At 39.4% G+C, this 20,000-nt stretch overlaps 2 protein-coding genes across 4 annotated transcripts in view; both read left to right on the top strand.

Moving 5' to 3' along the window:
- The window catches only part of LOC111670470 (laminin subunit alpha-3), a 53,831-nt gene extending 38,191 nt beyond the window's left edge, over positions 1 to 15,640 (top strand). For 2 of the 3 annotated variants that reach the window (XM_023427189.2, XM_087179567.1), the window contains 33 exons: positions 1 to 3; positions 103 to 254; positions 837 to 947; positions 1,057 to 1,168; positions 1,386 to 1,553; positions 1,699 to 1,895; positions 2,188 to 2,304; positions 2,586 to 2,740; positions 2,961 to 3,102; positions 3,247 to 3,346; positions 3,461 to 3,577; positions 3,700 to 3,870; positions 3,978 to 4,129; positions 4,270 to 4,464; positions 4,551 to 4,699; positions 4,940 to 5,102; positions 5,203 to 5,330; positions 5,938 to 6,082; positions 6,187 to 6,276; positions 6,373 to 6,527; positions 6,612 to 6,729; positions 6,851 to 6,991; positions 7,115 to 7,245; positions 7,461 to 7,595; positions 7,760 to 7,880; positions 10,453 to 10,586; positions 10,798 to 10,978; positions 11,102 to 11,260; positions 11,353 to 11,518; positions 12,135 to 12,289; positions 12,600 to 12,693; positions 12,808 to 12,927; positions 13,026 to 15,640. The exon at positions 1 to 3 is cut by the window's left edge and continues 51 nt beyond it. In XM_023427189.2, coding sequence (XP_023282957.1) covers positions 1 to 3; positions 103 to 254; positions 837 to 947; positions 1,057 to 1,168; positions 1,386 to 1,553; positions 1,699 to 1,895; positions 2,188 to 2,304; positions 2,586 to 2,740; positions 2,961 to 3,102; positions 3,247 to 3,346; positions 3,461 to 3,577; positions 3,700 to 3,870; positions 3,978 to 4,129; positions 4,270 to 4,464; positions 4,551 to 4,699; positions 4,940 to 5,102; positions 5,203 to 5,330; positions 5,938 to 6,082; positions 6,187 to 6,276; positions 6,373 to 6,527; positions 6,612 to 6,729; positions 6,851 to 6,991; positions 7,115 to 7,245; positions 7,461 to 7,595; positions 7,760 to 7,880; positions 10,453 to 10,586; positions 10,798 to 10,978; positions 11,102 to 11,260; positions 11,353 to 11,518; positions 12,135 to 12,289; positions 12,600 to 12,693; positions 12,808 to 12,927; positions 13,026 to 13,171 — 4,523 coding nt within the window. In that variant the 3' untranslated portion in view covers positions 13,172 to 15,640. Of the gene's footprint in view, positions 4 to 102; positions 255 to 836; positions 948 to 1,056; positions 1,169 to 1,385; positions 1,554 to 1,698; positions 1,896 to 2,187; positions 2,305 to 2,585; positions 2,741 to 2,960; positions 3,103 to 3,246; positions 3,347 to 3,460; positions 3,578 to 3,699; positions 3,871 to 3,977; positions 4,130 to 4,269; positions 4,465 to 4,550; positions 4,700 to 4,939; positions 5,103 to 5,202; positions 5,331 to 5,937; positions 6,083 to 6,186; positions 6,277 to 6,372; positions 6,528 to 6,611; positions 6,730 to 6,850; positions 6,992 to 7,114; positions 7,246 to 7,460; positions 7,596 to 7,759; positions 7,881 to 8,252; positions 8,757 to 10,452; positions 10,587 to 10,797; positions 10,979 to 11,101; positions 11,261 to 11,352; positions 11,519 to 12,134; positions 12,290 to 12,599; positions 12,694 to 12,807; positions 12,928 to 13,025 lie in introns of those variants that run through there. The other variant, XM_087179568.1, reaches the window with a different exon arrangement.
- A 588-nt stretch (positions 15,641 to 16,228) lies between these two features.
- LOC111670498 (tetratricopeptide repeat protein 39C-like) overlaps positions 16,229 to 20,000 on the top strand; it is a 9,000-nt gene continuing 5,228 nt past the window's right edge. Inside the window, exons 1-3 of the mRNA XM_087179573.1 lie at positions 16,229 to 16,667; positions 18,040 to 18,088; positions 19,028 to 19,156. Of these exons, the coding sequence (XP_087035699.1) occupies positions 16,522 to 16,667; positions 18,040 to 18,088; positions 19,028 to 19,156 (324 nt within the window). The 5' untranslated portion in view covers positions 16,229 to 16,521. The remainder of the gene's footprint in view (positions 16,668 to 18,039; positions 18,089 to 19,027; positions 19,157 to 20,000) is intronic.

The raw sequence follows: 20,000 nt of genomic DNA, 5'->3' as shown, positions 1-20,000 counted from the left end.
AAGGTAAATAAACAAAGAGAAATGAGGTCTGACTCTGTGACGGGCAGTTTGCGCTAAATGCAGTGGGGTCAATTGTCAATCAAATCCTCCTTTGTGTTCCAGAGTGTGACAGTTGTGCCCAGACATTACTACAAGATCTGGAGAAGCTGGATGAAGAGCTGGGAAGGATCAAGGCTCGGATGGACAACGCCTCTGCCAGTGCCTCCTCTCAGGACAGGCTGAAGAAGCTGGAGAAGGCTGTATCAGACACCAAGGTAACATGCCAGTTTTCTGTAACCATGCTCACTCGCTCTGAAGGCCTTAGGCGTGAAAAAGACGATGTGAAGAACACTAAAAGATATTTTTAAAGTCATAGATTCAAATTTAGATCATGCCAAATCCTGATGTCAAATCCGTATTGCCATAAGCACAACAAGGTCTGTTGCCTGATTTGATTTGTACTTTGCACATGGCCATTTCTTACACATACAGTATACTCATGCACACATACACACAAACAATCTGGTGCAGGATGGGTGTGCTTGTTCAAACATTCGAGATCCCTGCTGATAAGCAATCTCAGATAATTTTGTTCCACATCCTGTGTGTCAACACGAGTTACAGACTACACCGCTGGATGCCAGGGTTTGTGGCAGCGACTTGTCGTTTACCATTCCCTCATAATCCGAGTGTTAGATCCAGCTCATTTGAGTGTGCATTCTTTGTTCATTTATGATGTGCAGGTAAAAAATTCCCACAGCACTGTTGGAAAACAGCCCCTGTCAGCTTCAGGCTTCAGTACACCACCTACAGCCAACGCAGCTTACTTTACATTTTTGCTCCTGTGCTTTTTGCAGATTCTTGTCAGCAAATTCAGCTCTGCCATCAACACCCAAACGTCCAGAGTCGACCAGCTGGAAGAGGATAGAAACAATCTTTCAGATGACATCAGCTCCCTCAAAGACAAGGTAGAGTGCTGGAGCCAATGCCTAACATTTTATTAATATATAATCAGCAGGCAACAATAAGTGGGAAGATGTGTGTAAATGTGTATCGTCTGTATCTGTTGTTATTTAGGCAGATAAAAGGAGTGCCGATGCTGACAAGGCAGTGGCAGAGGTTGAGAAAACCCACAAGAGGGCTAAGGATCTGGACTCAGAGATTAGAAACATGCTCAAGAAAATCCAAGGTAAAGGGAAACTTCAGTGGCAGCACAACTCTGTCATGCCTGTTGGTATCGTAATACCATTGTTTTCATCTTTCCTTGGGACTCTTACTCTCAATTGTGTTTGTTTGTAAAAGTATGTTTGCTGTATAGATAGCATCACAGCATCCTATAACATTTAATGGCATTGAATATCAGAGCCTAAACATTTGTTTAACTGAGTGTTTTTGTGTGTTTGAAGCTCTGCTTCACCAGCTGAATGAGGCAGGCACCAGCGGTGATGTGGTGCCCAATGAAAGCCTGGCTAAAATGCTTGAAGAGGCTCAGCGTATGGTGAAAGAGATGGAGAAGAGGAACTTCATCCCTCAGAAGACAGCTGCTGAGAAAGAAATGGATGAGGCCAAGAAACGTATGAGACTTAACCTCTAAGTAGAAGATTCAGTAAATTCTTCCGAACCCCTCCAGAAATTCACATTCAGAATACTGATGTGGTTGTATCACTGCAGACTGTTCAGTAAGATGTCTATTCTATTCTATTTTATTTTATTCTCCAGTGCTCGAGTATGTCAAGGCTAATATAAGTAAGCAGTGTGACCAGAATGAGGCTGCAGCAGAGAAGATTCAAGGGCTTCTGGAGAATTACGAAGCCAAGCTGAAGGACCTGGATAAGGCTCTGAAGGAGACGTCAGACTTGGTGAAAAAAGCCAACGCTGAGAACACACTCAGCGCTCAGGCACTGGACGACCTGCAGGTAACTCACAAGCCAAGTAGTTAATCAGTTATGAGGAATATGTGTGGACTTGTTAGTTAATAGTAAACAACTGTGCTGAATACAAGCTACAATGAAGGTATGTTTTATTTTGTTTGTATGATGTCATTTAAAAAAAAAAAAAAAGATATAGCATGAATAGTCTGCATGGTGTATCTTAATGGTAAAGTATTATGTTAGCACAGTATAAAATGCTTCACAAGTTGTGGTACTGTTACAGTTTGTACTAGTGATCACACAGTTGTAATGAAATTGATTCATATGCTTCCCACAGACACGTATTGAAAACTTAAAAAAGGAGAAAAAGACTGTGGAGGACCAAATGGCCATGGCAGAGGACGAGCTGCAGAAAACTGAGGATTTAGTGAAAATGCTCACCGACAGTAAAACGGTACATTTGACAAACAGTTTATTGTTCTGTACCTCCAATAGTCTCTGTACTCAGAATTATGTACTTCCATATATTGTATTTTATTGCTTCTAAATACAAGCCAAAGTATTTTGAAACACTGAAACACCCGCTTGTGATCCCATACAAGCGAGCTGCCAAGTCCTAACTTGCCATCCACTCAGATAATGATCAGTGTTTTTGTTCGCTGTGCTCTCATGTGAGGTATGTCATTTTTTTGCTGTTATGAAGCTTGCACTCATTCCTGTCCTTCTACTCTTTAGGAGTACGAACAGCTGGCAGCACAGCTGGATGGTGCCAAGACTGATTTGACCAAGAAGGTGAATGAGATTACCAAAGCAGCAGCCAAGGAGGACATCGTGGAGGCTGCAGAGGTTCATGCTAAGAACCTTGACAAGCTGGCAAAGGAACTTGAGGAGTAGGTTTATTGTGCAAACAAGAAATACACCCTATTTCAATAAAACCTGATGTTTAATGAGTGGATTTCAGCAAAATATTTTTTGTTATTTATGCTGAGAACTCCTGCTTCAGTGCTATAAACACAGTCTGTCAATTGAAACTACTTGAGATTTTTTTTCCTATGTTCTTGCATTCTTATGTCTCTTGTTTTTTTCTTTTCTTCGTGTTATCTTGTATAGTGCTGTGAAGGATGCAAGTGGACGTACTGAGGTGCGTAATGCCAAAGATGCTATTGATGCCTACAAGAACATCACAGATGCCATTAATGCTGCTGAGGCAGCGGCTAATGAGGCCAAAGATGCAGCAGACAATGCCTTGAATGTAAGCCACAGACTTCATATTTAAACTTTCTCCACTTTTTTTTTTTTAATATAAAATACATTAAGCATTTGATAGAATACTTAACACTAGATAATATTTTAGAACATTGGGTCACATTAACCAATATGTCATTTCTTCCTTCAGAATGTAAACAACCAGAAACTCACAGAAAGAGCAAAAGACCTGAAAGAGACTGCTGATGACTTACTGGAGAATGCACGTTCCACAGAGGAAAACCTACAGGGTATTCAACTCTCTTTTTAAATTGCTCTTCTTTTTTTTTTTTTTTTTTTTTTTTTTTTTTTTTTAAAGAAATTGCCCCACAGCCCAGTCACTAATCTTTGTTTTTCTTAAACAGGTGCTACTGACAACATTAATGACCTGAAAAAACGCATGGACGACGCTGACGAGAAGAAGAAAGCGCTTGAGAAAGACCTGCTTGATGCACAGAACCAACTAAATGACATCAAGAGAGGTACAGCAAGTCGAGATGGGCGACAGGATTAGCGTGACTGCTAAAATGAATGCGTTTGAGTCTGTTCGCCAGAATTCATATTTCCTCTTCATTTCCCCTAATTACTCGTTTCTCCCAAGCAGATGACATTGGTAATATGATTGATGAAGCAAAAAGAAAGGCAGCTTTAGCTAATGACACGGCCAGCAACACTATGGACAAACTGAATGAAATCAAAAAGGAAATTGACAAGTTCAGTGTCACTCCTGTGGACCCCAACCTAGGCAATGTATTGGACAATGTGGACAAGTCAGGTGAGAGCTTGAAAAAATGTCATAGGGACATTTGGCTATATTTTTTATGATACAGAATAACCATTTTTTTTATATTGTAAAGACTGACTGTTATCCTCTTCCTGCAGTGAAGGACTTATTGAATACCATCCCATCTCTGAATGTTAAGATCTCAGAGGTGGAGAACCTGGCATCGCAGTTCTCTCCCATTGGCAACATATCTGAGAACATCAAGAAGATCAAAGACCTCATTGAACAGGCCCGGGATACCGCTAACAGGGTGAGGTCCCACTCTGTAAATGCATCCATATTTACCCATGTTCTGTATACGCCACCAAGTCCAATTGGAACAAACCTGTACCCCTGTGTAGTTTTCCTCCTTGTTGGATCTAATTTCCACTTTCCATATCTTCTCTCCAGGTTGTGGTTCCCATGAAGTTTACAGGTGATGGCCATGTGGAGCTGCGTCCACCAAAGGATCTGGAGGATCTGAAGGCCTACACATCTCTGTCTCTGTCGCTGCAGAGACCTGAAAGCAGGGGAGATGGAAGACGCCGACGCAGACAGGCCACAGACAATAACGACATGTTTGTCTTGTACCTTGGCAATAGAGATGTAAGTGAATCCAAATACTATGTATTTTGACATACAGATTTACTTTGTAATTGTAGACAAGGTATTAACAAGCTTGTGTTTTGTAGTCTTCTAAGAACTACATAGGTATGTTCCTGAAGAGCAACGTGCTGTACGGTGTGTACAAGCTCAACGGAAAGGAGTATACGATGAAAACGGGTTACATCACCAAGTCTGCATCTGAGCCAGCCAAGTTCGACAGAGTGAACCTTACCAGGTAAACTGACATCTCAGTTATACATTCACCTGTTTTCGGTGTTGTGCCCTGTAAAAGTGTAAATGCACTTTCTTTTTTTTCTTTTTTTTTCTTTTTTTTTCATTTCCACTCTTATCCACTGTGACTTGCTACATCACCCTGTCTGTTTTTTAAAATGCAAAAGACCCAGGAGGTTTGTGAAGAATGTGAGGGATGTAGGTATGATAAAAATATGAATATTTTTTCCTTCTTATAATTTAGAATTTACCAAGATGCAGAGATGATCCTCACAAAAGATATCACCTCGAACACTCCTGGTGAGCCCATTGTGGGCACGAAGCAAGGAGAGGAGAACAAGAACCTCCTGGACCTCACCCTCACAGATTTTGTTTTCTATGTTGGAGGCTACCCTTCCAACTTCACTGTAAGCAGCAATGGAATTAAGAACAGCAATACTGTTATTATTATTATAAATTTTTTAACTAGCATTTATTAATAAATTTCTCTGTTGTGCTTCTCCTCAGCCACCGCCTTCTCTGAGATACCCCAAATACAAGGGCTGCATTGAGTTCTCCTCCTTTAATGACAAAGTCATCAGTCTCTATAATTTCCGAAAGGCAGAGAAAATTAATTTGCTGACTCCATGCAAGAGGTACGTCCTGATGTGATTAGCGCTGAGAGAAACTCAACGTTAGATATATTTTAAAAGTATAAGCATGCTTGTATGGTATTGTATCGCATGCTTGTAAGAAACAAGTTATCTCCATATTGAAATGCCATCTAATGTTTTTTCAGTAAGACTCGACTCTAGTTTTTGCTTTCATTGATCTGGTAAATTTTTTCTTCTCTCACTCTTTGGTGGCACGAGCACTTCCCAAGCAAGGGTTTTAATTTGGCACTGGTCCTTTCTATTTGATTTTTGTTGATTTTGGTCATGAAAAAGACATGTACAGTAGCTCAGGTTGGCTGCAGCCTTTTACTCATGTTTTACCGTGCATTAGCCCTGGATTAGGTTGGTAACATGTCCAGAAATTCTTCCTGCTTTTTGCCCAGAGGTTGCTTGAATAGTCCAGCACTGTGATTTAAGAAAAGGAATTAATTGGTATAGATAAAGGGGTGGATGGAAAAGGCCCTCAAGACCACAAAGACAAACAGAATTTTAAATCTTTTGCTATGAAGGACATGTGCTCAGTGTGAAAATGTTGAGATACATTAGAAAAATCTTTGAATTTTAAAACCTGATTTTCCCCGCTGTCTAGGTACGTGCCGCCAATGGATTCTGACTACTTTGAAGGCACTGGATATGGCAGAGTGTTTATAAATAAAATGTCCCCCGTGCTCCTCATCAGTATGCCTTTCTTGGCTCGTTCAGAAAACGGTCTACTCTTATACGTAGGAAGTGAGGTAAATTATTGTTAATATTGTTACCGCATAAATAGATTGTATAGAAATAGAATTATAACTACTGTTTGCACGAATGTGATTATTCTGTTTCCTCTTCAACACAGGACAACTACTTCACCGTGACAATAGAGAAGGGCGTCATTTTTATACATAGTAATCTTGGCAGTGCACAAGCGAATGTGAAAACATTCCCGGTAAGAATATTCTTTTTTTGTTTTCTGGAGGCACTCACACACAGGTAAATAAAGAATCATTCTTTCAACCACTTCTTGCTCTTCTCTTTTCCTCAGACAAGCGACTGGGCAGATATCCTCATTGTTAGCACCAACAAGGAATTTTCAGTTCGTATTGGCACTGCGACAGTGGCCACAATCAAAGCTCAGTACAACAATAGAGAGTTTAAAGAATTCTACATTGGTGGTGCCCCACAGCACGTGAGGGAAAGGTATGTGGTTATCCATTTAGCTTTTAGTCATTATGGGTTGTGAGTTGTAGCGAGAATGACTTGATTTCCTGTTCCTCCTCCCAGACATAACATCACCATACAACCATTCAAAGGATGCTTGAAGAATATGAAGCTGAATAAGGACTTTAAGCCCATTGATGAGCAAGTGGGCATCAGCAAAGGATGTCCCAAGGATACCCTGGTAGGACATTAACTTTTGCATCCCAGACCACGAACGTGTTTGCACATTGGTACCACTGCCCAGACCACAGTAAGGTTACGTGTCTAATGAACTAATGTATAATGTCCATATTCTTGTCTAGGTTTCTCGTAAAGCAGAGTTCAGCTTGGGGAGCTCCTTGTCATCGCAGCTCACAGGCTTTAGCCTGGCCAATGACGTTACTGTCTCTCTCGGATTCAAGAGCACAGAGAATGATGGTGTCATTCTACATGACAAACAGCTGGTCAGTCCTTACATTTATTTTATAATCTGATGTTGTAATTATGACTTATGAGATCTGATTTGTGCAAGACATCAGGTAGAACTCAGATTTTAAAGACCCTTTATCTTTTCTGTTTTTTCTCAGGCTAATGGGATCAGTCTTAGATTGAAAAATGGCCACTTGATTCTCAATTTCAACGACAAGATGTTGAAATCTAACAAACAATACCGCGATGGCCAGTGGCATTACTTGACTGTAACCAGAAGAGCTGGAAGGTATGAAGAAAGCAGTGATTTTACATTTGAACATATAATATATTCATGTGACGTCCGTACATATTTAACTCTCAAACACATGTAGAACACGTGGGTAAAAGAAAAAGTTGCCCTATAGTTGAAATCAAACAACTACATGGCAAATCAATACAATAAAAAAATAAATACTCTAACTCTAATTTACATTATATACTATGATGATGTTTCCAAAACAGGCTTGAGCTGCTTATTGATGATGAAGATAAGGGTCAGGAGCAGAGTGGCAGCACTTCTATACCTGACACAGCTGGCTCCATGGTCCTGGGAAGAAACCAGTTCAAAGGCTGCCTCTCCAACCTCTACACAAGACGGTAATCTTTTCTTACTCTGCATCATTTTAAAATAGCTCAAAATGTATGTGGTGCACAGTTCTTATTGTAGTGGCACAACCCTCTGTATGTGCACTTTTTTATGATTATTACCTTGATATATTATGTTTATATGTTATCTGAATGTTTTTTTTTCCTATTTGCAGGCCAGACAATCTATACAAGGCTGAGGACTTGACCTCCTTCGAGGCTTCTGGAGACGTCCTGCTTGATGTGTGTACTTCTGACAGTCCTGCTCAACTGATGCTGGACCGCATTTCTAAGAAGGTGAGGGTTTGTCTTACATGCTCACACATACTGTAATCCATTTTAATAATTGTTTTATTCTAGAGGTTACATTAAATAATTGAAATAAGTGAACTTGCCACCAGATGAAATGATTCAACTTTTTTCCAAAGGAAATTTACTTGGTTCTCTTTCTTTCTCTGAATCAAGAGATGTTATTGTTTGAATTACTGGGGCAATCCCTTTTATTTCAAGGTCTAATTGTCAAAACTAACATGTACATTGTGAACATGGTGACATGGTGATGATGAGTGATTCCACTCACTAGCAGTAAGTCATGCCCAGCTCATTCTTGCACAGTGTTTTGTGTTTTGTTGACATTGTTTACATTATATTTTGCTGCCTTATTTCCAGAGATGAAGAAGAAGGAGCCCTAAGACCTGCTGACGCTGACAAGAATCTAATATTGACATGAAAAACTGCCAGTTTGCACCACAATGTTCTGTTGCTTTTGCACCAGCTCATTCATATACAGTGTAATTTAATAAAAACTTGCATGAATGTTGCAGTAATCATAAGAATTATAAAATGTATTGTATCCTTGTCTATTCTATTTAAAAATTCCAATAACTCGAAACAAAAACTTGTGAATAACAAGCTTGAAATCATTTCATGTCTCTTCTCTTTCTTCCATGTAACTGAGTAATGAGCCACTTTCTAACAGTCATTCACAAGCACGTTCCCTCTAACTCACTGCTCTCAGACCTAATGCACACAATCAGCAATAAACATGTCTGATTACGATATGATAGAAATGGTAATTTCACCATCAGATAAAATGAATAATCATGATGCCTGAACACAGCAGTAACTTTCACTATGAAGACAGTTAATATACAATAAACACAATGGAGTCTGCATCTGAGTTTCTCAACAGTTTTTGACCTGTGACCTGTGAAGTTTGAATTAAAATTTCATTAAAACACATCAGTTGCTGTTATGGGTCAGAAAAGCCCTATGAGACATTGTATGTAATACTGGGCTGTACGAATAAAGTATCTTGATTTGACACTTGAAAATCTGAATGGGATCCCAGCATTAAGGTTGAGAAACACCTGACCTATGTAATGATATAACAATAGAAAATGGAATCATTTCCTAAGATGAAATGCTAATATTCCACAGCTAAGTTCGGCCTCACAGTGAAATATTGGAGGCCTACTGAAACTTTGAATTATTTGTTATTACTTATTTGACTTATTTGAAATAAAACTTGATTTGTATAGCACTTTTAAATACAAGTAACAAAATTGCTTCGCACCAGTCAATATAAAACACATCAAACATTGTTTTCATTGTATGTTTTCAAAAGCATGATCACTGTTTCTTCAAATCACTATGGATCTTGCATGCCCATCATCACTTACTAAACTGTTATTTGATTAAAGGACGCCTCATTGCAACCACAGTTGAATCAACATCCTCTAGCTCACAATAAGTTACCTGAATAATGAAGTTTCTAGTGCTGGATGAGTTCACAGAAGTGCAATCCCCAGTTCACACTACAGGCTGGACTTAAATACAGAAGAAACTATGCTCTGAAACTGACTCATGATTTATTGGCTTCATTTGTTGGAGTTTGCAAAGACACATCCATCACACTACGTGTAATATGATCTTGTGATGTAAGCTGACCCTCAACCACTATCATATCAAGACCTTGTGAGCCATTTCAGAAATGTCTGTGAGCCTATTTACTGTTCATCTCTGTGTATCCTTGAGCGTATGCCAAACTCAAATCCCACGAATCATATGAGCAGCTACTTTTTTTGCATGCTGGAACAAGCAGCTGAACAAGCATGAATTCGTAACTGTGTTGAATTCAAACACATTCCTGAGTAAACAGAAAGTTTGTGGGGTTTTTGCTAACACAAGAAACACAATGTGATATTAAAACCCTTAATGTACCAAAATTAAAATCTCTACTGCATATATTATAGCTGTAATTACAAGATCCATACTGAACAACCTGTCACCATCAACATTAACTCTGTGAATGTTGAAATCATAACTACCAGGTTATATTTGATTATCTACCAAAACTAACAAGATCTGGCGAGTTGACTCTCTTATGCTGACATCTAGTGTATTTCTGGCCTGCCTAGCAACTAGAGTCGATTAACTGAGTGGTCGATTGACAGAAAATTGATCTGCAACAATTTTGATAATCGTTTAAATAAACTAGTAAACTAAATTTCTATAAATTCACTGAATGATTGCTTGTTCTCTTGGTTTTAAACTGGAGAAAGCAATTTATACAAGTCAACTCGTGCTTTGAGGAATTGTAATGGGTGTTGTTCCTTTATTTCTTACAATTAATATACCAAACAACTAATCCACTAATCTAGAAAATAATCATTCTTAATACTTGATATATACGTTTTTATGTTTATTAATTGTAAGTGTTGCAACTCTTATCACTAAACACTCCCACCATTACTTACTGACAGAGTGGAGCCCATCAAAGAGTTGGGATCCAGCAAAGATTTAAGGACCAACATTGTACCTTATGCCGAGCTGAGTGTTTGTGTTGTTTGTGTGTGTGCTGTTTTAGGATGGTGTGATGCAGGCCATAAATGAAAGTGTATCACTGTGCGCCCAGCCAGCCCTGGTTCAACAGGCTTATCGTATGGGGGGCCCTGTTAGCAGCCTGAGCTACAGTCTTCCACTACAAGTCCTGCAGCCCAGGTCAGAAAACAGTCTTACCTCACTGCACTCACTCACAGTGCAAATAGACATGTACACACACACACACACACACACACACACACACACATACACACACACACACACACACACACAAAACCTTCAGGGGAAGTTTTACAAATGTAAAACGTGCTTGGAGTCAGAGCCAACACACACAAACACTGAAGATGGTGCTTTGCTTTATCTTCCCCAGACCCCACTTCTCTCTGGATGTCAGGACTCGAACTCCTGAGGGTCTGCTGTTCTTTGTTGCTACCAGAGGAGGGCGCTCTCATCTTGCTTTATACATGTCCAAAGGCAGAATCAGGCTGTCTGTAGGCAAACAGAAGGAGATCTTCAACCGAGAGAAGTACAATGATGGAAAGTGGCACTCGGTCAGTGGACTCATCATCATGTTAAACCAAACTTATGTGCAATTTTTATAAGTACTGCCACTGAATCATTAAATCCACATCACTGAATTAAACTAACCACTGCATTATTCTTTATATCTGTAGGTCATATTTAGTTTGGAGAAGAAGAAATTCCGGTTGGTTGTGGATGGGATCAGAGCCCAGGACGGTCAGCTGACAAACACTGAGCTGACATCCATGCAGCAATTCGTGTCACCTGTGTACCTGGGCAGCGCCCCAGAATCTCTTCACAGACAGTTAAAGGTAAAAAATACACAATGGACAATTCACACATATCCACAGACAAATTCATTTACAAATTATAATGTCCATCTTTTTTTCTTTTTTTTTTCCAGTCGAAGGCCCTTCCCAAACAAAGTGTGTCTGGTTGTTTCCGCAATTTTAAAATGAATGGAGCCCCAATGTCAAATCCAACCACAAACCATGGCGCTGGGCCCTGCTTTGAGGGACAGACACAAAAAGGGGCTTATTTCTCAGGGAACGGAGCTCATGTTATTATCAGTGAGTCCTCGCTCTGACAACAGTCTGGCTAAGCTGCAGACAGAAGCATTTCCAATGTTCATAACGATTTGCATCTGGCAATCAGTAGGAACTACACCCACACCATTTGTCTCCTCCTAAAAATGTAAATGACACAAAATGCAAATAAATAAAAAGACTCAAGTGCAGTAAGAAAGGTCAGGGTTAGAGAAGTATCCTGAAAAGGACTGTATATGGATCACTTTTATTTCAGTGTATGAAATGAAGAAAAGTGAAAAGCATAGTTTGAGAGGTTATAAGTAGCTGTGAATATCCACAGCAAAAAATAACTAAACAATAAACTAACAGGAATCCATTTACCCAAGTGAATATTAATGTACATTTGTTAAAGTTCTTCTATGCCAATAATGTGCAACTAAACAGGGAGACACATTTTATATTTTTGCATGTTAATCTGATCTCCCGTGCAGAGTAAAACACTCTAAGTTCCTTTATGGTCAGTACCAAATTAGTTCTTTAAAAGACACTTCCTAGGGAGTAGGATTTCTACTCATTGTTTCTATTCTGACAGTCTAGATTATATCTGCAACATTGCCAAGAATGACACCCATGATGTTTTCTGTTTTCTGCTTTTCAGATGACTCCTTTGTTGTGGGCTCCAGCTTTGAGCTGCTGTTTAATATTCGTCCACGGAGTCCAACTGGACTCCTGCTACATGTTGGTGATTCCGGCAGGAGGCAATATGGATCCACGATGGGCCACTATCTCAGCATCTACATGCTCCGAGGAGAGGTGAGACTTGACAAGATAAGACAACACCTGTTTGTTGTTGTTGTTAGTAGATTTTCCTGGCCATGAATTCCTTACGCAAATTTTTTTGAAGTTTTGAAAAATTAATATACTCATCTGGACTTGATGGAAAAAAAAACAAACATCTGTTGCTGGTTGCTCTTACACAAAGGAGGATTTTATTTGACAAGTGTCTTCACACCTATGTAAAAAACAGAAATTGCTGTGCTATGCTAACACGTGTCTTTACCTCAAGTTTGCTTCCTCTCCATGTGACTAAAAGCTCTATGTTTGGACATGTTCCTGTTCACAGGTGGTGGTGCAGGTTAACAATGGAAAAGGGGAATTCATGGTCTCGGTGAAGCCAAAAGCTTCTCTGTGTGATGGAATGTTTCATAAGATTTCAGGTAAAACACACACAGTCACTTAATGACAAACCAAACTAAACCTGCTTTTAAGGCCTTTTAGGATGCTGTTATAAATTATATTTTGCATGAAATCACTGTCTATGTGTCCTCTAGTAATCAAGCGGAAAAATGTAGTGCAACTGCATGTGGACACAGTGGACAATTACAAGATTGGACCACCATCTTCTACCACCCCTTTGACCAAAGACCCCCTGTATGTGGGAGGCATTCCTGGTAAGTGTTAGTTTGTTTCCTTGTACATATACTGTATGTGAAAATAAGGTTGGAACAATGAAATTATTTACCACTTCACACCATGTACCTTTCTGCAGGAGAGATGTCAATGCAACAGACCCTCCCCGTCACATCGTACTTTGTGGGATGCATCCAGGACATGAGGATCGATGACGAGTCGGTCTCTTTCGAGAGGCTTTCTTCTGCGTTTGGTCCAGTCAACCTCAAAGAGTGTCCAGGTTGAACATAAACATCTCACTGCATCATCATTAAAAACAAGCCTTGGGACCACATCCACAGTCAGTCATGTGCAATCTGTTACCAAGACAGAGAATGTGTTTGAATGTAAGAATGTATATATTATGAGGAGTGTGTTTCACTGTGTGTGTGTGAATGTGAGTGTGTGTGTGTGTGTGTGTGTGTGTGTGTGTAAAATAGAAATATGAGCAGGAGCTAACAGTTTCATTATGATTGCTGCTCTGTTAAACACTTCTGTATTTATTTTGTGATAAAATAATGTAACATGGCACCAATTCCTGAACGCATATTCTAACAGTCGTTTTACAGTCTGATGTGTTGGTCCATTAATTCTCTGTCGACAATCAAATGCTACTGAATATGCTTGTGATTGGTCAGGGCTGCATAATGAACAGCCCAGCACTTTAAAAAACAAATGATGCTTTTTGTGATGGTGCTTTGATGGAGATTATTATAAGTCAATGTTCTTTTTTGTTTGTTTCTTGAGCTCAAAAGTTTATAATAGAATAATTATGTTTACACCCAGGGTGCTTACTTCAGTGACATTTCAGGGGTTGCCAAGCTATTTCATATTCCCATTCACATGCCTGCATGTAGAATTCTGCATTTTAACTGGTTTAAAAGAAATGGCATCTTCACACAGGCCACAAATTCACATGGTATTCTCCTTATTGTATTACTGTTGTTCTGAATTCATTTTCCATTTTGCATTCCTTTTGCATGCATGAGGATGTTCTGTGTAGCTGTTAGCGCCAGTTAGCTACACCAGAAAACAGCATGTATTGAATTTTGTGGAGCATCTCCAAGTTGAAAATCCAATATATTGAAGTTTCCATTAGCATAAATCTCACAATTCTGGTCAGTCATGTTTGGGACCATTTAGCTACTATAAAGCTGAAAGTAATATAACAAAAAAAAAAAAAACTAAATGTATTTGACATACCTAAATTCACCAGCAAGTGTTTACTTACCAGCTTTGTACATTTACACCAAAATTTGTGATATGAGAAAAAATGCATGAAAATTGGACATATTTGTACTTTTATTCCTGTGTTGCGACCGCTAATTTGTAAACCATTTTGTAATTAGTTCAAGTAATTTTCTTTGTTAATGTGCCATAAGTAGGTCTTTTGACTTGTGATCATGGTGACAACTCACATTATTTCATGTACTGACACATGATTTTTGAGAAATCTGGGATTTATTGTTGAATTGTACTCAGCAACATGTGTATACTTTTGATTGTAAGATTAGATAAATATAATTTGCTGTTTTTTGAATAGGTCTTATGGTTAACTTTGGTTTTAGAAAATTATTATAATTCGTATTTACTTGGTGAAATATACCCATAATGCCAATTGGTATCCATATGGCTTGTAAGAGCAGGGTTATTGATGAAAAGCTTGAATTACAATTTTTTTAGAAGTGTTGTTCAGTAATTACACTTCTAGGTGTTCACACACTCTTTATGGCCGTCGAAGAGAAACATAAAAATACGATTATTGAAACCGGTTAAAACTTGTTCGGTGTTTTATTAAAAAAACATCTTCAGCTTGTTTTTCATACTCGTTTGCTGACAGGATCTCAGGCTAAAAACACCACGCCCACTCTGATGCTGCCTTCACGGACTTGTTTTGAAGTTCTGAATGAAAGTTGGAAAGTAGTCCATTGGCCTTCGGGTGATACACATGGTGATACACCATGTGATCGATCCTCGAGCTTGATCTCATACTTTACTGTAATAACAAATGTTACCAAAAAATTATGCTTCATAGCATCTGGTCAGAGATTGCGATAGCTGTGAAGAAAAATAATTCATCCCACAGATACAGACCTATAGACACCTGTCGATAATCTGGTAAACCATCTTTTTTGTGTAGTTAATCATTTAGTGTTACATGTTTGGAAACAGCTATCAAAATAAACTGGGTAATAAAATGTGATGGATCTAGGTAAAATACAAAAACTATTAGCCAAGACTAGCACACTAATGGAGACATAACAATACAAACTTCTTATAGATTAACCCAGGGGGCCCCAGGGCAAAAATTTGTTGTTGGATACCTATTGACTCCCATTATACATGGCAGCTTCATGAAAGTTTCATTATTTTCCCTAGGCACCCAGAAACCAACCAGATCTGTAATGATTAATTGATTAATGAAGTAGATGATGACAGAAAACTAATTGGCAACCATTTTATTACTGATTCGTTCTTTGAGTAATTTTCAAACTCAAATTCCAAAAATCCACTGGCACCAGCTTCTCAAATGCAAATATGCCAGTTTCCCCAGTTTTCTATGATAGTCACTTCAACTTTGGGTTTTTGATTGTTGGTCAAACAAAATAAGCTGTTTTAATATGTTAATATGTTGGGTTTTTCCAAAAACTATTTTCTGGCATTTTATAAACGGAACAATCAATTGATTAATAAAGAAAATCATTATCAGCTGTATTGATTATGAAAATAACTGGTCTCAGTGTTGCAGATCTCCTGTCATGGAATAATACAACCTTTCCCCATGTTTTATGTGTGTTAATTACTTTACTCAGAAAACAATGGAAGCAGTTTGATAAAACACAACATTACAACAACTACTAACTAACTAAAAAGATAAACTAAAACAATGAAGGTCTTTGGATTAGATTTTGACACCAGGCCTCTCTACAAAATTGGGCCACAGGATGAAGGGTGGAGGACCATCCATAGCTGGTATTGTAGATCAGTGATGCAAATTTCTGAAAAATTTACAACTAATCAAAATATGTAGGCTCAAATCATATGGAGTGAAGCTGGGGCTTTTTGGGCTCATGCAAGTCTGGGACACTTGGCAGTTGCCAGCTTGCTTACCTTGCTTACAGACAATATGGAGGGCATAAAACATATTCATAACTCTACAACTAATTTTACTTAAAAAAAAACAAACAAATCTTTGCCATTGTGATTTAGTTGTCCCTCAACCGGTTGCAGTGCAACTGATCGGAAAAGAGATAATTCCGATAGCACATGAAGGCACCACATTTCCTGTATTTTTAAGTACAGTCTAGGTCTGAGCACTCAAACGCATCAGTCAGGCGGCGGAATGTGGAACAGCAACTCAAACGTTGGTACAACCGACGGCTAACTCACGCTCTCAGCCCTAAGCTACTTGAACCCGTCCGTGTATTAGTCTCCTCGTGCAAGAAATATGCATTTAACTGCGTTTGCTCAAAACTGCGCCACTGGCTGAGACTCTTCTGCCTGTAAGTAAACTAACCAGACATACCGCGCGTCCCCTCCCTCCGCCTTCTCCCCCGGCCGCCTTCAGTTCCTCACCTCCGGTATCGGGTATCTCAATGGCGGACCCGGCTGAATCAGCCCCGGGAAGCGTGGAGGAGGAGAAGACGGACCGTATCAACGACGCAGAGCTGGCTCTGAGAGGAATCAATATGCTCCTCAACAATGGCTTCAAGGAGAGCGACGAGCTCTTCAGAACATACAGGTCTGTGTGTATGTGTGTGCTTCAATCTGGCTCTCTCTGTTCTCTCTGTGTTGATGTCTGGGAAACATTTCAGTGATGTATACTGGAATATTCTCCACGGGGGGGTTGTTAAATGCTATGACAGGTGTATCTCATATGTTTACACAATGCTGTGATCAACCAGATCAAGACATGAATTCCACTCAGCACTGTCTATGCTTAGCTTTGCAATAAAACAAAAAGCAACACCCAACATCCTTGTCACGCTTGTCAAGTGTAGCACCATATGATGTGGTCACACGCAGGATTAATCCCTGAGCAAATATCCACACCCATAATGTGACTTGTGATGGTCAAACAGTTTCCTTATTGTAATACTACTGCTCTTTTATGTTTGGAGACAGGCTGCTGCACTTGTTGAGGCCATCTTCAGTGTAAATGAACCATGTTTTCCTTAACAGGCTAGCATTCCTGCCATGCAAGTTCACTGGCTTTTAGTTCCTTTGAACAGGTTTGTGCCAAATTTGTCACCTTCTACACATCACAACCACACAGAAGTTGTTGGATGGCTGCACCTGCCTAGGCTTGTTCTGGAAAACAAAGTTGCATTTGTGGGAAGGATTAAACCTGTAAATGATCCTCTTTGGGGTGGGCACCCCCCCAGCCTGAGGAGTGAGACACCTTACCTTTTAAGGCCTATTCAAATAAAACAGGGGCGCTCATTATTAAATTAAAAAGGTAGGGAACCCCTGCTCTGACCCTTACACACCTGACTAGAGTCCACTTGCAGGTTGCAGGATTTTGTATACTTTCCTCAGTCATGCTGTGTTGTTATTATAAAGGTTGGTTATCTCTAGGAAGGGTTTGCTTTCAACTTGAATGTCGATGCCACAGAAGGGCAGCCCGTATGTGTCCTGACCCCCGGTGAAAGCTTTAAATGTCACCTCTCCCACTAATTGCGTTAAGCTCTAGGTGTCATCCTGTTTGGTTTGCATCAGCAAGAAAAGATGGAGGGAAGTGAAAGACACATACGCGGCAACTGAAAACGGACATGTGGCTACCTCTATTAACCAATTTCCTACTAGGCACGTTACGCTGTCATTGTGTGCACTTCATGGGTGTAGGAGATTAGGTAAGGAGGTTCAGTGATGTATTAAATCGCCACCAACAGCATGAAGCCACATTCCTTTTGAATCAAGTTAATCTTATCTAACTTTGACCCTCTGCTTCAACTTGTGTCTGTGAATCAGTCCAGTGCTTGATGCACGAAAGAGGCATAACACGTTTTTGTCTCTCCACCCATACACTCCTTTTAAGCCCTCTACATCTCTCACCTGTTCACACAGCACTTCACTGACCCGTCATGTATGTTTTTCTTCATAATCTCTTTCAGGAACCACAGTCCTTTGATGAGTTTCGGTGCCAGTTTTGTCAGTTTTCTGGTGAGTCAGGAAGTAGCAGCCTCAACATGCTACGGCGTCCAAATGCCGAATGAAATGATTGATGAATTCCTCTTTTTAAAAGGCAGCTCTGTTTCATAATGAGGTTCAAGGAATTTCCCTTGTGTGTCTGGTGGGTGCAAAGCCAGGCATCATCTTTTACTAGCACCAAAACAGAAGTGTGACTGACCTAATGAATTAGAGTTTGCATTGAAATTGTATTTTCATAATCCAATTTTCACCCAGATTTGTTTGAATTATTACATTACATTTATTTGGTCTACACTTTTGACCAAAGCAACTTACAATATGCCAGATGTCATTAAAATTACTTGGTCACTCTCACTTGTTCCACTGTCACAAGGTTTGTCAGCAGTTGAAATACACATTTTTTTTTATAAGTGAAAGTAAAACTAAAAGTAAAAATAATGGTCTCTAGTAGAGCCCAACTGATATTGGGTTTTTGGGGTCAATACCGATATTAGGGAGTAAAACAATTCCGATAACGATATATCGCCTGATATATATAAACAATTGTGAAAAAGATATGTAATGAAAGCAGGATATTTTACAGTTTTTAACTATAAACCAGAATTAAAACAGTAAATTTCACTGGGAATTAAGATCAAATATACATAAAATGCTAAATGAGCGGTCGGGCTCTAGTCTCTTGTAACAAGTAAACCATCTCCTTTTGGTTTACCGTTTACCATTTTATAATCTATTGATGAGTGATTGGAAGCTTTTTTTCCACTCAGCTGTGATAAGCTGGTCTCAGATATGTAAAAGGAAAATATAGGATTCCAGGATGCATGAAATCTGTAACAGTTCCAAAACTTAAATCCAGGATTAGAATTTTTGCTTCGCTTTGAAGACCTGCACATCACCAGCATTTGGCTATAGTTGAAGATAATGTTAAACAGTGTTGTTGTTTTTTTTCAGAATGCCATGATGACGTTTGAAGAAGAGAAAATGCAGGTGGCCCATGAAGACCTCAAAGCTACAGAGAGAATGTGTGAGAGCGAAAACACTGGTGTCATTGAAACCATTAAAAACAAGATCAAGAGGAGTGTGAGTAACCTCTTCAACACTTAATTTAATGGAATGTACATGATGTACAGTTGCTTCAGAAAGTGTTCAGATGCACTTTTGCTCTTCAGTCTAAACTCAATGACAAAGTGAAAACACGTTTTAAGAAATTTTTTGCAAATGTATTAAAAATCAAAAACCGGAGTCTCTCATTTACCAAACTATTCAGATCCTTTGCTGTGGCAAATGCTGTGGTCAGATGCATCCTGTTTGTTTTAATTATCCTTGAGATGTGTCTACAACTTGATTGAATTGATTGGACTTAGTTTAGAGAGACACACATGGAGCCTTGGAGTCCAAGGAACTTTCTGTAGACTTATGTGATAAAATTGTGGCGAGACATGGATCCGGGCAAGGGTATAAAACAATTTCTAAGGCCTCAGTAATTGTGAAATTATAAAAGTGGACTCTTCCTACAATTTGCCATCAGCCCAAACTGTGTAACTGGGCAAAAATGCCAAAGGGCATTAAAAAGACTCTGAGAGCATGAGGCAATATAGTCTCTGTCTGATGAGGCATAAATTGACCCCTTTGGGCAGATCTCAAAACACTAGGGCAGGTCCTGCTCATAAGCTGGCTAATACCGTTGCTACGGTGAAGCATGTTGATGGCAGTGGCAGGGAGACTGGTCAGTAAATGAGGGAGGGATGAATGCAGCCAAATACAGAGAGAAGAGAGAGTTCTGCTACAGAGCACACACGTCCTTATACAAAGGTGCCAGTTCATCTTTCAGCAAGACAATGACCAGAAGCATACAGCCAAGACAACTCTGGAGTGGTTACAGGAGAAGTCTCTGACTGTTGTTGAGTGGCCAAAGCCTCGACTT

This window comes from Seriola lalandi, unplaced genomic scaffold, assembly GCF_002814215.2.
Source record: "Seriola lalandi dorsalis isolate HSWRI2012SDOR001 ecotype SW California unplaced genomic scaffold, Sedor1 jcf7180002054855, whole genome shotgun sequence".
In the NCBI taxonomy this organism is placed as follows: domain Eukaryota; kingdom Metazoa; phylum Chordata; class Actinopteri; order Carangiformes; family Carangidae; genus Seriola; species Seriola lalandi.
Note: the sequence above shows the minus strand (reverse complement) of the source record. Positions and strands in the feature narration are given on the sequence as shown.